At 47.8% G+C, this 15,126-nt stretch overlaps 1 protein-coding gene across 1 annotated transcript in view; it reads left to right on the plus strand.

The window, feature by feature from the left end:
- Positions 1–15,126, plus strand: part of ADAT1 (adenosine deaminase tRNA specific 1) — a 121,416-nt gene that overhangs the window by 62,416 nt on the left and 43,874 nt on the right. Inside the window, exon 9 of the mRNA XM_078669208.1 lies at positions 15,037–15,123. Within this exon, the coding sequence (XP_078525334.1) occupies positions 15,037–15,123 (87 nt within the window). The remainder of the gene's footprint in view (positions 1–15,036; positions 15,124–15,126) is intronic.

Consider the following 15,126-nt stretch of genomic DNA (forward strand, 5'->3'; position numbering starts at 1 on the left):
ATGCCAGACCTTTTGCATTGCAAATACTTGTTTAAATGATTTTTGGGCCCAGATTTAGAAATAGTGGGACTGGGAATACAGTGTGGCATAGAAATGCACACACAAGTGGCTGAATATAGCAGCACCTCTATCAAAAAGTGGTACAAGATGCTTTGTATTCATTATTCTTCTACGCATTATTTATTTAATGATGCTGAGCTTGGGGTTGAAATCAAACCAAGTGACGTTTGAATTTCATCACATGTTGATGCCTGTGAAGTTACCACTTGTCAGGGATGTTTTACAAAAACTTATTGAGTATATGGTATACAGTCACTTAATATTAGTAGGTGTGTGCTAATAATGACATCACCTTAGTTTTATTTATTTATTTGATCCCACTGGCCCCCGCTGCTCATATGCACACTCCACATGCACATAGGATGCCAGTGCAAGGTTCTGATTCTCACATAAGAGCGGAACTTTACACCAGAGGAGCCAGGAGGCTTGCCTCTTCTTAACACAGACACACTGTAGACTTGAAGAACACAGTGCACCCAGGGCATGGAGAGTAGTCCATTGCTCACAATGAGGGCTAGCACGGTGCACCCCTGCAGGTCACAGAACAGGTTATGGACCTCAATTTACCAGGGACAGAACTTGGCTTCTGCACACACACTAGATTAGTTTGACTCAAAGTAAAAGACAGGATACCAGTTCCTCACACAATCATGCCCGCAGGGCATAGGTACAAGCCCGTTCCCCATTCTGTGGACATTCTTGGCCCACCACTCACCAGTAGTTGGTGGAATAAGAGTGGCTGTACAAACACACTCAGCTCGGAATCAGTTTGAGTGCTAAAGTAAATGCATCTCAAAAGAGGAGTTACTCTGAAATAATGGGAAAACTCTCACATCAGGGTATCAGTCACAGTGTGTATGTCTGGGCCACAGTCTGAAGTATCATCATAGGGTTATCCTTCATATGTTTGAGGTAGCTCTAGGCTCTTAAGGTTTCTAATTAGCTCTGTAATGTCCAGTTATTACATCTGGCGTACCATGTTCAACTAGTACAAACGCTTGCATAAAAGGAAAAAAAACAATATGTGGCTTCGTGTTACAGTCAAAGCAGAGGAAAGTAGCAGTACCGAGCAGTATCAAGGGAGAAGAGGAGGGACTAATAGGAGTGAATATCAGGGATATAATAATCTTTATTATTACACAGTTCATCTGCGGATCTCGCAGCTAAAAAAAAATCCCATGTACAATGCCCATCGGTGAGGCTGTTTTGTTGCTTCATCATGGGCTTCATGGATGACTTTCTTAGGGCTATATGTACAGTGTGTAGCCAAACTCTCCCTGTATCACACTGCCCAAGTGATCTGGGTTTGGTACAAAGTGGGTTCTACTCAATATTCTAGTAAAGTAGACTGTGATTCCTATACACAGGTACATATTTACCCATGTCAAAAAAAGCTCCCCTGGGAAACCAATGTAACAACTCAATCTTACAGCCACACTCAGCGTTCAACCAGATGTATATGACCCACTCACAGAGTTTCACACTATGAACCAGAAAAACAAATAAGTGCAAAAGAAAAATTAAAAAAAGATAGCTTTACAATTTATTAACAATGTTATAACAAACACAGCTATATAATTAAAAATTCATTGTACAGTGTAAAAGACAAGTTAAAAACATTTCATTAAACAACATAAATCAGCATGTGGGACAAAAACACAGCAAGAAAAATTAGTTTCAAGTCAGGGATCACCATGGTACTAGGACCTGTAAATAGGTGAATTGTATGCACAAAGCTTTAGGCAGAAACAAATTCTAGCTAGATAATCAAAAGCTGTTGTTTGCATATGTCATATATCCGTGGTGTTTTCCCAAAGTTAGAGCATCGACGCGTTTCAGTGGGTCCAATGGGGGTAGCTGCCTACCTTCATCAGGACAAAAACAAAATCTTCCCACTTTCTATAGCAAAATCTCATATGTTCGAAAATACTCTCTTATTTATTCATTAGTCAAAAACAATTTCATATGCCAATGGTGACCTGCCGTCACTCATGGGCGAGTGGGTATTCATGATGGGGGTGGTTAAAAACTGTGGCCCTGGGGCTCGGTGCGAGTTTCCCACAGTGCGTTCAGCGGATCAGACCGGTGTTCGGACCACAGACGCCGACAATCCTTGGCCTCACTTTAGAGCGATGGTCCCTTATGTGCAAACTGCAATTGTGACTTTATGAGGATGACTGTAACGGCGGTACACAGCTGCCGAAATACTGACACTGACAAAGGGAAAACAAAATGCGCTGCTTAAGCATGAATGGTTTGGTTGTTTGTGGGTTGTGTCTAAGTGTGCGTGCGTGCATGCATGCGTGTGTGCGATTGTGCGTGTGGTGTATAAGTGTACAGGATTAAAGATGGTGCTGAAGATTAAAGACATGATATGAAAGATATGCAGAAAGAGGATTTCAGAATGTGTGGAGAAACGTTACTTTTCTGTTACAATTATTCTTTTTATGGGTGAGCGGTTCGACTTGTTTTGGGACTTACGGTGTAATAAAATTACATTGGCCGACTAAATGTCACCTTGGTACTCGTTACAATGCGTCTGGGTTATGCTTTGTTCTTTCACTCATTTAACATCGCTCAAATTCAGATCACAGGCGCTGTGTAACCCAGATAAATAACATACATGTACCTCTGCCTGGCAATGACACACCTTCAAAGTGATCAAGACGCATTGAACTTATGGCGACGGATACTCGAAGAATGCGCTTCCTGTTTAAACAACTCAGTTAATTTGCCTCTCTGTGCTGCAAAGTTAACCTTTGTGGGAAAAAGTGTTAGTCACCTGGTTTACTGCTCGAGAGGCCGGACACATAAAATTGTCAATGCTATCGACGCGTAGAAAAAATATTTGCCTCTCTGGGCGGCACTCTTTGACCGGACACAGAAACTAGGTCAGTAAACAAAAAGCGCCAGCTCTGACGGAACATCTGTTTTCAAACAAACTCAGGGACGAACGATCTTGGAAACAGAAGACAAATAAAACGCCAGAGATGGGGGCATGGTGGAGACACTGTTGTAGCTACTTCCGCCCCAGAGCAGATCACAGCACGCGTTTCGAGCGCAGAGAAGCACATTTTAGATGGAAGCTATAACTAGAAACTGTTGCAATCGGCACCGCTTCAAGTGCGCAAAAATGGCTGCGGTCTTGGGCGCATTTCTGCAAGAAACTGGATGCCGTCCTGGCCACATAAATGGAGGTGTCCCTCCAGATGCATTTATGTAAAGTAGCGCACGCATGTTAATGTGCACTATTTTAAGCGAGAACGTAACAAGCCTGTAGTTAGGTGGTGCTGCTTTCGGAATAACCGGAAGTTACGTGTCGGCAGAAGAGGCAATGGTAAGCCCGCTTAAAAAAAAATAAAAAAAGTTAACTAATGGCAAGCAGCGAGAAATTACTAAGTAATAGGCGGAGTTTCCCCACGCATATAGATCACTAGATATCTCGAGAGACAGCGTATGCGCGCTGCCTAGGCGAGACCTAAAAAGGCTTTAGCTCCTCCGCATCCCTCTAAGGAAAAGGAGCATCTCCACCGACTTAACCCAAAAAAGAGCGTTGTCGTTCTGCCATGACCGCACAAAAGAGTTCTGGGTGGATGACCAACTCTTTGTGGGGTACGTAGGAGCAAAGAAGGGAAGGGCAGTGCAGAAAAAAAACATTTCTTGCTGGGTCTTTCTCTGCATTAAGATCTGCTATGCCCTGGCAAAGAAGCATCCCCCTAAGGCTTTAAGGGCCCATTCCAGCAGGAGAAAGGCTGCGACTACGGCCTTGGCTCGAGGTGTCCCAGTCACAAGACATCTGTCAGGCAGCAACGTGGGCATCATTGCACGCGGTCGCAAAACACTATTGCCTGGACAGTCAGGTCCGCAGAGACGAGCATTTTGCCCGCTCGGTCCTGCAGGACTCTCTAGTTTAAGTTATTAGTTCGCAGCCCACCGCCGGGATGGTATCCAATTCAAAGGTAAGGAATCTGCAGCTTGAAGTATCTATCAGATGAACAAGTCACTTACCTTCGGTAATGCATTATCTGGTAGACACTCTTATCTAGCTGCAGATTCCTCACAGCTCCACCCATGCCTCCCTGTTTTGCGGACTAAAATTGTAGGGCCAGGGTTACCCTCCTTTCAGGGCCCTAGTTTTGCACAGGACTGCGTCAGTTACTTTGTGGCTCTGCGCTTCTGGCATGGAAAAAACAAAAAGTCCTGACGTCAGCACTCCTGGGTGGGCCTATATAGTTGACTGCGACGCCATAAACGACACTACTGACGCTGTGATGTTATGCAGGGCCGAATGGAGCCACCCGACTGCACGCGTAAGGAGTATTGCTCATCAAAAGTTTCCGTATGCAGCCTGATGCCTGGTAATTTCAAAGGTAAGGAATCTGCAGCTAGATATTTATTTTATTTATTTTATTTAGAAAGTTTTATATAGCGCGAACGTGACCCTTGGGTATCAGAGCGCTTCACAGATACATATACATGAGGTAGATTAGCAATACAATTCACATAGCATTACCATATAGGGCATGAGGTAGATAGTTTTTTTTTATTTTTTTTTTAATTATAAACTTTTATTAGGTGTCAGGTAATATACACAGCCTTCCGCCTACAACCCGGGGGCCGGCAGCAAACTAGGGCATCGTTAGAATACAGTGCATAACTAACAAACACAGCCAATGAGCCGACAACCCGAAGGTCCGGCGGCATATACCTTAGTGTGCGCTACCTATTCCAGTGTCATTATATGCCGGTGCCCCCTGCCCCGCTCCCTCACCCTTGGATGCGTGTAAGCAGGGTGGGCGCGATAGTGTAAGGGTCACCAAGTGTAGAGTACGTGACTGCAAATGAAACCCAATTCCAACAGAACACCCGCAACGTTCCCACTCAACCCCCCAGACTGCCTATCCGCCCGACGCTATCCCCACAATGTTAAAAAAGGTCTCTGTCCCACCATGTCCACCTCAATGCCAATTTTGCGTCCCCCTCCCCCGCACCCCCCACTCTACCGCCAGGAGCCCCCTGACCCATGTATGATCCCTTAATCCTGCGTGCAGCATGTTGAAGCGTTATCCTCCGCGTCCCACATCCCACCGGTGCTCCCCATGTCCCAAGTGTGCCCCAATGGTCCCACCAGGACTGCAGGTTAACGTGTATCTAATCATCGGAGCCCGCTTCCTCTCCCTGCCGCGTCACGGCGTCATCCGTCTCCTCCCGAACTGTGTCTGCGCTGTCCTTAGTGGATTGGTAAGTCAGATATAGTCCCCAGAAATTCTTTGGTCTGCTACCGGGCGGAAGGAGTTCGCTGTAGGTGTGCGATTGGGTACAGCTGTACAGCATATCCCTGGCCCATCTGTGCTTAGTCGGCAGTGGTCCACGCATCCAGCATATCGCCACCACACGCCGGGCCATGAGGAGGCCCATGTCGGCCAGGCGACGTATCGCCAGCGGGTGTATCTTGGAGTGTCCCAGTAGCGCCAGCGCAGGGTCCACCGGGAGCTCAGTGTTCAGTATCTGACCCAATTTCAGAAAGACGTCTTCCCAGAATTTATTAACTCCCGGGCAGGACCACGCTAGGTGCATGAAGTCCGCTACCGGGGCATGGCAGCGCTCACATTCCGATGTGGGGCGGAGTCCGTATCTATGTAAGCGTTCTGGAGTATAATATACACGTTGTAAAAATTTAAAATGGATTAGTCTATGCCGGGCATTAAGCGACACCTTCTTAGTGTTTTGGCAGCAGTATTGCCACATTGCATCATCTATCTGCGTATGTAGGTCATGCTGCCATGCCAATCTGGCTTTCGATGGTTGCTGTTCCCCATGCAACAGCCCTGCTCTAAATAATCGCGAGATCAATTTACTGGATGATGGCCTCTTAATCACATACGTCAGTTCTGGAAGTTCGGGAGGTTCCGCCATGTCAGGGCCCAACAGCTCTTGGAGTGCCGCTCGGACCCTATGAAGGTGGAAACGGTGCAGCAGCGTCACCGGGGCCTGGGCGGGAGAGACCTGATCCCAGGAAATTACCTTCCCGTCCCTGAACAGATCTCCCAGCTTGCATATGCCGAGTTGTTTGAGGGCGCGTGTGACCCCTTTCTCCCGCAACGGCGCCAGCCATACGGCCCAGTCTACCGGTACGAGAGGAGAGTACAGCAGAGCACAGTCCTGTCTCCTAGCCAAAGCGTGCCATGCATGGTTCGTTGTCGTAATAGAATCTAGTGAACCCACACGGCGAGTGGCAGGCTCAAACACTGTGGCCGGGGGAGGGAGAGGATCCGTGAACAACCTCTCCAGAATCACGTGCGGGATATTGCGATCCCCGTGGATCCATGTGTGTAAATGTGTTGCTTGCGCAACCCGATAGTATCTCTCCATGTCCGGAGCCCCCAGACCACCCTGTTCATACAGAAGTGTGAGTACCTGCCACTGGACCCGGGGTTGTCCGCCGCCCCAGGCCAAACGCGTGAGAGTCTGGGTCAGCGTTTTGAAGAATGCCTTAGAAAGGATCACCGGGATGTTACTAAAAAGGAACAAAAACCTCGGTAATACAATCATTTTCATGAGTGCGATTCGGCCCGTCGGGGACAGCGGCAGATTACACCATCTGTCCACATCTTCGGTCAATTTGGTGTAGGCGACCCCATAGTTCTCCCTCACCAAGACGTCCGGATCAGGATGTAGCTGGATTCCCAAATATCTGACCGGGTCCTCAGACCATTGTAATGGGTAATCCATATCAAATTGACGCGTCACCGGGGTCAGTGGGAACGCCACCGACTTTGTCCAGTTCACCTTCAGACCGGACAGGGCACCAAACTGCACCACCTCCCTCAGCACCGGAGAAAGGTTAATCTCCGGGTCTCGGACGTACAATAGGGTATCGTCTGCGTATGTGGAAATACAGATCTTATATGTAGGGAAACTAATGCCTTAGTGACTATGGTATTCTCGGAGCGCACACGCTAGGGGTTCGGCCACCAGGGCATACAGTAATGGAGACAGGGGGCAGCCCTGTCTGGTGCCTCTGCCTATATCAAAAGCTTCCGTGACCCTGTCGCCTATTCGCAGTCGAGCCGTAGGTTTATAATATAAGGCACCTATCATCTGTAGGAAGGGTTCGCCCAACCCCAACTTCCTGAGCACTCTCGACATAAAAGGCCATTCAACTGAGTCGAAGGCCTTCTCCATATCGAGGAAGATGGCTAGTGCCTTATTCTCCGGATTCACATGTTGCATCGTCCCCAAGACTGTGCGTATGTTATATGTGAGGTTCCTAGTAGGGATAAAGCCAGCTTGCTCCGGCGCAACCAGTTCCGGCGCGAGCAGAGCGAGTCGGGTCGCCAGCACCTTGGCATACAGTTTCGCGTCCACATTGATCAGGGACAGCGGTCTGTATGAGCCGCATTCTTTAGGGGACTTCCCGGGTTTAAGTAGCGTTATAAGCAGGGCCTCTCGCATAGTAGCAGGCATACTACCTTCCAAGCATATATCATCGAAGAGAGTGGAGAGGAAAGGCACCAGCTGTTCCCGAAAGGCCTTGTAAAAGCCAACTGTTAATCCATCTGCCCCTGGGGCGCTTCCAGATCGCATTCCCTCCAGCGCCTCAACTATCTCTTCCTTTTGTATGGGCATCATAAGGAATTCCCTCTGCGAGTTGGACAACTGGGGCATAGAGATATAGCTTAGGTAGTCGTCTATTTCCTCCTCCATTCCCGACGATCTGGATTTGTAGAGATTGGAATAGTATTGCCTAAATTCCCTAGTAATCTCCTCCTCATCCGTGAGTATCTCACCCGAACTTGTCACCAGCTCACCGACCACCAGCGGGCGTCTTTCATTGCGCACTATTTTGGCCAGGAGGGAGCCCGGTCGTTCTCCTTCTCCGTAGGTGCGGGCAGTGGCGTATTTACCCATATGTTGCACCTCCCTGTCCGCCTCCTCGTTATATTCGGTGACTAATAGTTTAATCTGCTCTATGACTTCCCCCTCTGGTTCAACCCGCAGCCTCTCCTCTAATAGGGTGAGCTGATTCTCAAGGTGCTGCAGTCTCTGCCTTATGGATTTCAGGACACTAGAGTGTTTTGCCATGGCTATCCCACGGATGTAGACCTTAAATGCCTCCCACAGTGTCTGGAAGCTGTCCACTGTACCGACGTTGAGCTAAAAAAAGTTATCAATTTCGTTCCCGATTTCTCCCCATAAGACCTCATCCAACAGTGAGTACGGGGGGGAGCGCCACGTAAATGGAGGGATTCTTTTAACTGGCGTCTCCAGTATCAGGAGGAGAGGGGAATGATCAGATAGAGTGCGCGGCCATACCAGAGAGTCTCTGACACTATTCGAGAGCTGCTGTGATGCTAGCCAGTAATCTATTCTGGTGTGGAGTGCATGATAAGCGGAGTAGTGTGTGTAACCTCCCCTTGAGTAGTGCCGACTACGCCATACGCCCAGGAGATCTAAATGAACCAGTTCAGCCTGCATAACCACTGCAGCCGCCGACGGGTACCGGGGGGTCCTGCAGACCTATCCAGGTCTGGATTGAATACCAAGTTGAAATCCCCCCCCCCCCACAGCATTTTGGAATAGTCGTACGACTTACACTTCTGTGACAACCCAGCGTAGAAATCAGGGGAGTCATAGTTCGGGCCGTATACATTCACCACCAATAGGTCGTGTCCCTTACCCTGACATTTACAGATCACATAGCGCCCCTCTGGGTCTGTCTCTAGAGGCGTCAGCTTTAGCTTGGAGCGTGGATTAGTCCAAGTGAGCACCCCCCGTGAATGTGTGGTGAATCCCGCCGCTACACTACAACCAACTACCCCTTTATGTGTTAGTATTTTGCTGTTGAGTGGTAAGTGGGTCTCCTGTATGAGTGCAAGATCAATATTGTGTCTATGCAAGTAACTCAGGACCTTACGCAGCTTCCTATAAGCATTGAGGCCCCTCACGTTCCATGTCAGAGCCCTCAGGTGATCAGTGGCATTGCCTGTCAGTTGTGCAGTGACCTCAGCCATGTACGTGACCTAAATGCGTAGAACATGAGCAACTTTGTGAGAGCCTCAGAGGCCCTGAGAGGGAGGAAGCAAGCAGCATGTAAGGCTTGTATGTATCAGGTTTTCGCACAGTGAAACAGAGCCAATAATCAGCAGTCGTCTTAACGGCAGTCAACAAAACAACAAGATTCCAAAAACATTCGCCAGATGCCCACCCACCTCCCACAGCAGGCCCACCCCAATTCGGCCTTGCAGGTCCCCATCCCACCCAGCCCACCCCAACAGCTGTCTCAACATTCCCATATGCAGTGCACTCTGGGGCAAAGGTCGCAAGCCAACTCGTCCTCTGTACCAACTCCCAGCTCTTACGCCCAGCTCCCTCCCCCCGCCCTGCACCACCAATATTGGGTCAATGCACTATCATATATGACATCATTACATTCTCCAAATGTTCCATATTGACTCCCCCTCCCCAGCTACCCCACGTGCGTCTTTAGTCACAGTTTGCAAATGAGCGGACCAGATGTCTTTAGTCTATGTGTCTGTAAGTGGTCTGATCACAAAGTAGCCTGTTCCATCCCTCGATCCCCAACCCCACTTAACTGTCGAAACGTCTTTGTCTGATCGTGGGCCATCTTCTCGTGTCCAGACCCCACCAGGAGATGGGGATGAATGGCCGACTTTGGAGGCTCGCTCAGCCCCCCAGCGCGCACCACCAGAAGCACAGAATCACTCTTGTTCATCCAGTTGGCTCTTGTCCGCCTCCGCCCGGAGATCGGCCTGACCGTCCTTCTTCTCCCTAGCCCAAGTTTTCAAAGCTTTCTGCAGTTCCGCCGGGTCCGTGAAGATATGAGAATGGCCCTGCCTGTTCACACGTAGTTTGGCCGGGTACAACATTGCGTAGTCAAGGCCCATATCCCTGAGGCGTTTCTTGTGGGGCGCGAAATGTTTCCGTGCCTCCTGCACTCTGGCCGTGAAGTCAGGGAATATGGAGATAGCCGATCCCTCGAATTGCAGATTTCCCTTGGCCCGAGCCAGCCTGAGTGCCGTGTCTCTGTCTCTGTAATTTAACAACTTCGCTATGACTGGGCGGGGAGGGCATCCCGGTTTGGGCTGCGGGCCCAACGCGCGGTGCGCGGGTTCGACGACAAACATTGCCGAGAATGCCTCGTCCCCCAAAAGCGTGGTGAGCAGTCGTTCGACGAATAACTCCATCTTCCCAGTCTGAGTGGACTCCGGCAAGCCCGTAATGCGGAGATTACAGCGACAGGACCGCGCCTCTAAATCCTCCGTTTTGTCCTGAAGTGTTCTTATGAGGGTCTCTGCTCGCCTACGGGCAGTGTCCAATTCAGTCTGTGCCTCCTCCCCCTCTGTGATTCGCCTCTCGGCCATGTCGTGCTTTTCTGCGTGTTTATCGAGGCGTTCTGCCATTCGGTCCATTCTGTATGACATGGCGTCCATCTTGGATCCCAGCGCCGTTATGCTCGTCTGGATACTCTGTTCCATGGAGCGGAGCATAGTTTTAATGTCCGAGCCCTCATCTTGTACCTCTCCTGTCCTCGCATCTTCATCGCACTGGGAAGGGGGTCTCTGCACGGGCAGCCGCCTCTGCGAGAAGGGAAGTTTGCTCTGGGTTCTGTCCCCTTTCCCCATATTTGGCAAAGATCGATAGTCACCGTCTTTCGTTGGAGGGTCGGGGAGGAAGACAAGGGGGCAGCCGCCACCCAATCGATTGAAACACCACAGGTGCACTGTCACGGCACCCCTGTTCTCCTGTCCTTCGTGTTGCGCAGCACTCGCACCTCCAGGTGCACAGCCGCGAGAGGCTGAAAATGGCGCCGTGGGTCTTCTCTCTCCCCCCCCCCCCCCGGCCAGTCCCCCAGTCTCGCCGCGGTACCTTGGTAATGCTGACCGGCTCCCGCCGGGGTCCCGATGGAAGGGCTGCCTCCCGCCGACGTTCCCGCAGCTGCAGGCGCTGGGTCGAGCGGGGCAAGCGGGTCAAGGGGGCGAGGTCGTTTTCCCCGGCCGCACGTCTCCTGACGCACACCGGGCACTGGGTCCACTCGAGGCCGCGGTCCGCAGGCCCTCTCCTCACTTAGGGGAACCAACCGCCCTTTGCCGTGTGTGGAGGCGATGTCTTCCGCAGGCGGGTCGCCGGAGTCCCCTGCTGTTCCGACACCCGTGTGAGCGGGAAGGGGGGCCAACAAGTGTATTTTAGTGCAGGATAGGGCAGGATTGTCGGTGGCGCTGGCGGAGCTCGGGAACTAAGCGGCCATTCTCGTCGCTTGCAAGCTCCGCCCCCGGATCGAATGAGGTAGATAGTTATAGTTCCATATAGTAGGAGTAACATACTGCTACAATTCACATTGCATTACCATATAGGATTGAGGTAGGTAATTATAACTCTAAATAGTAAGCGTATCACATTGATAAGAGGTAGATTCGGCATATGTCAAACACAAGATATATTTTGACTATGTACATTGGTTTGTTACAATTAGGCTAGCATTAACAAGAAATATATTCTGACTATGTACACTAGTTCGTTTTTTTAGTACTAACATTACACAGTGCTATATTTTTCAACCTGCGTCTATCCCCCAAGTTGTCATAAATGTTATAAATGTTATTCAATATCCTACTATATTGAATTCCTGTATAGTCTCTACCAGATAATGCATTACCGAAGATAAGTAACTTGTTTTTTAAAACCAATAACACATTTTTCTTTACTCCAATAAGAATCCTATTTTCCTATGACATGCTTCAAAACTAAACCGGGTTTCAATACCTGTCCTAAGTACACCTGACTTCCAGGAAGAAAATATATATGGCTGCAAATGTAGGCAGTTGCATATTTCTTTTAGAGGCTAATACTTCCAATAAAAAGAAATGTGACCTTAATAACCATTGTTCCAGCTTGTCAAGGATACACCTATTGGCTTTGTCGCTGCTCGTTAGATCTTGTACGTACAGCAGGAGCAATCAAGGTTGTCAGATTAAATTGTGCTAAATAAAAGCTCACCAGAGATCTGGAAATAACTCAGCACATAAATTAAAGTAAGTTACAGATGAACTGGATAATATAACATTGTATATTTGAAAGTAAGATTTAACTGAAGCCTTTAGACCCAGAAGGAAACCAGGAAGATACTGACAAGGCTGTACATGACATAGAGGTGAGACTAGCACTATTCACAAAAAAGGGTAGGAACTACTATTGGCCCTTCATGGGTAATTCAGGAATAAGTCACACCTGCTCACTAAAATATACTTGTGAATCAGATCCTTAATATTTTTATGCCCATTCACTGTTGGTAATTGGTGTACATTTCTTAAATATCTGATAATAGATGTGGGAGCTAAACAAGTAGATTGCACAGCTATAAAGCAGAAGCTGTTTTGATGATAACCTGTTTCATAGGTAGGTGATGGAAAGCGGTTATTGAACGACCAAATGAAAGTGACTTTGAAATTTGGACTCTAAAATCAAGTTTCCTTTTTATGCTTTTATTGACTTGTGTTTAGATATTGCACTGTAGCATTGAACTTATAAGTACAATATAATGCTAGCGATGTTTAGTTTTAACCAGCCCCTCCCCTTTAACTTGCAGTGACACTTCAGGCCCTCCAAGGGAGCCACTTGGGAAACTCTCACCTGGTCTCCTAAATCCAGAACACTGTACTGTATTCAGGCAGCCATTGTATCCAGTTTTGTTGCTTACTTTCGCTGTTTCATAGCAACATGTACCCTAACCCCAAAAGCAGTACTATACTAACCTTGGTTTTTGTCCCTGTTTATTTATACTGAAACCAGGAGGATAAGAACAAAACCCTTGGGAATTTGAAGAAGACAGTGCACCATTTATAAAATCAGATGAGCTGATATATAGGTCTCTATATTAATTGTGATCTTAATACAATATGAAAGGCAAGACTACATATAATCCTCGAATAGTACATAATGTATTGGTTTTGGTAGGAGTCACTGTGCACTACCACACTACCTGAATACTAAAACCTACCTACTTACCAAATAACACTGCCTGATTTGCCACCACCTACATTCTGCTATGCTATAGGTGGAGATTCCTCCAGCTATGCTATTTGTTTTGCCATGGTTAAGAGCTACATTTTTGCCAGGGTCACGTGCCATTACCTAAACCCTATTACTTTGTCTAATCATTACCTCATCTTATACACTAGATCAATGCCATTACTTCTTTTGCTACTACATTGGGCACCTGTATCCCATTAATTAGATTATATTTAAATGTAAAACAAATATATATGGCTGTTATTATTGTTAAGCTTAGCACTTTTTTAATACAATTTCATATAATCCATTGGTTAGAGCTAGCAACTTATTTTAAAGTAAAGTTTACAAGGTTCGTGTCATTTCTATCCGACCGTTCCTTCCAGGTGCATGCCCCGCCGCACTCGTCCAGCAGGCACTCTTTGGAGTGCGGGGTTCCGCAGCGCTCTGCGCTTAGCCCCACATTGTTCAATGTGTACGTCCGCCCCCGGGCTATGTTGGCTCGAGATCGTAAGATTAAGTTAATATCGTACGCGGACGATACACAACTTATTTTTACCTTCTCCAAAAACACTGAGGTAGACGAAACCAAATTCCAAGAAGATATTCTGGCCATATCAAACAGGCTGTCTCAGAACTGTCTTCAGTTAAACTCCTCCAAAACGGAGGTACTTTTAATAGGCAATGAAACTCAGAGATGGGACAAACACTGGTGGCCCCCCACACTAGGACCTCCACCCATTCCTAAGGAGGTAGTTAAAAATGTGGGTGTGATGTCGGATAACTCACTTGCTCTAGAGACTCATGCAAAAAAAGTGGCAGGCACCTGTTATGGTCGCTCCCTCAAACCAATTCTTGGCTTCTTTGAGCCCCCCACTCGCCAGGTTATAGTCCAGGCTCTAGTCTTATCCCATCTAGACTACTGTAATGCTCTTATGCTGGGCTCTAACCTGACAGTGATAAATAGGCTACAAAGAGCTCAGAATGCTGCCGCCCGCATTCTGTTTGCACTACCAAAAACCTGTCATACCTCCCCGATTCTTCGACGCCTCCATTGGCTGCCAATCAAACAACGCATTCAATTCAAAACTCTATGTATAATCCATAGAATTCTGTATGGCTCTGGTCCCCAAATTCTGCAGGGACTGTGTGCCCTATATGCCCCCACGCGCGCCCTCCGTTCGGCGGATCTATCTCTTGCCGGTACAATTAAGATCCGGAGGAGCAGAGCCGGCGGCCGCTCCTTCAGGTACTTGGCCCCGAAGCTATGGAACTCGATCCCCCTAAGGGCCCGGGCCACCACTAATCATATGCTCTTCCGGAAACAGATTAAAACCTGGTTGTTCTCTTCCATTTAACTTACTCTCACTGGCTGCGCTGCTGTACCTTCTGGCATGTCCATAAGCGCTGGGACGCCCCGTTGCTGGGGTAGCCATGCGCTATACAAATAAAATTAACATAACATAACATAACTGTCTAGAGGCATTGGTAAAATTTCATGCTACTTGTAGTCTAATGAGGGACTGGTATACAAGGTATAAGAAGTAGTGGCTAGCAATGTGCCGACCTTAAAGGAAATGGTTTATATCAGACATGGTGGCAGAGGAGCCCTTCAAGTTAGGGCGACTGGTCTGCCATGTTGTTGAATGGAAAGTCTGACACCCAAATTCAAATCAATAATGTAGGTTTTCTTGGAAAGGAGAAAATTGTTTACATTGTAGCAAAGGTTGATGATGGTTAGTGGAGACGGTTCGAAGCAATAGTGCCCCATGCAACTGATGAGACCAATTGAATTTGTGGAAAGTAGCACAGGCGATGTAATTCCTTTGTAAGCATGGACACCCTTTAAAAAAAATGAAGAAATGTTTGGGCTGTTTGATGGTAGCTATGATGAAATCTAATCCCTGTATAACCAAACGGTCACATTTTTATCTTTTCTCCTTACAGGTCACGGATCTGCACTGTAGAACTTTTTCACACTTTTCGAAACCTGGTGACTTCTACCTCTGAGAAAAACCTGCCAGAATCTCTCTGGTA

Source organism: Lissotriton helveticus, chromosome 12, assembly GCF_964261635.1.
Source record: "Lissotriton helveticus chromosome 12, aLisHel1.1, whole genome shotgun sequence".
Lineage (NCBI taxonomy): Eukaryota > Metazoa > Chordata > Amphibia > Caudata > Salamandridae > Lissotriton > Lissotriton helveticus.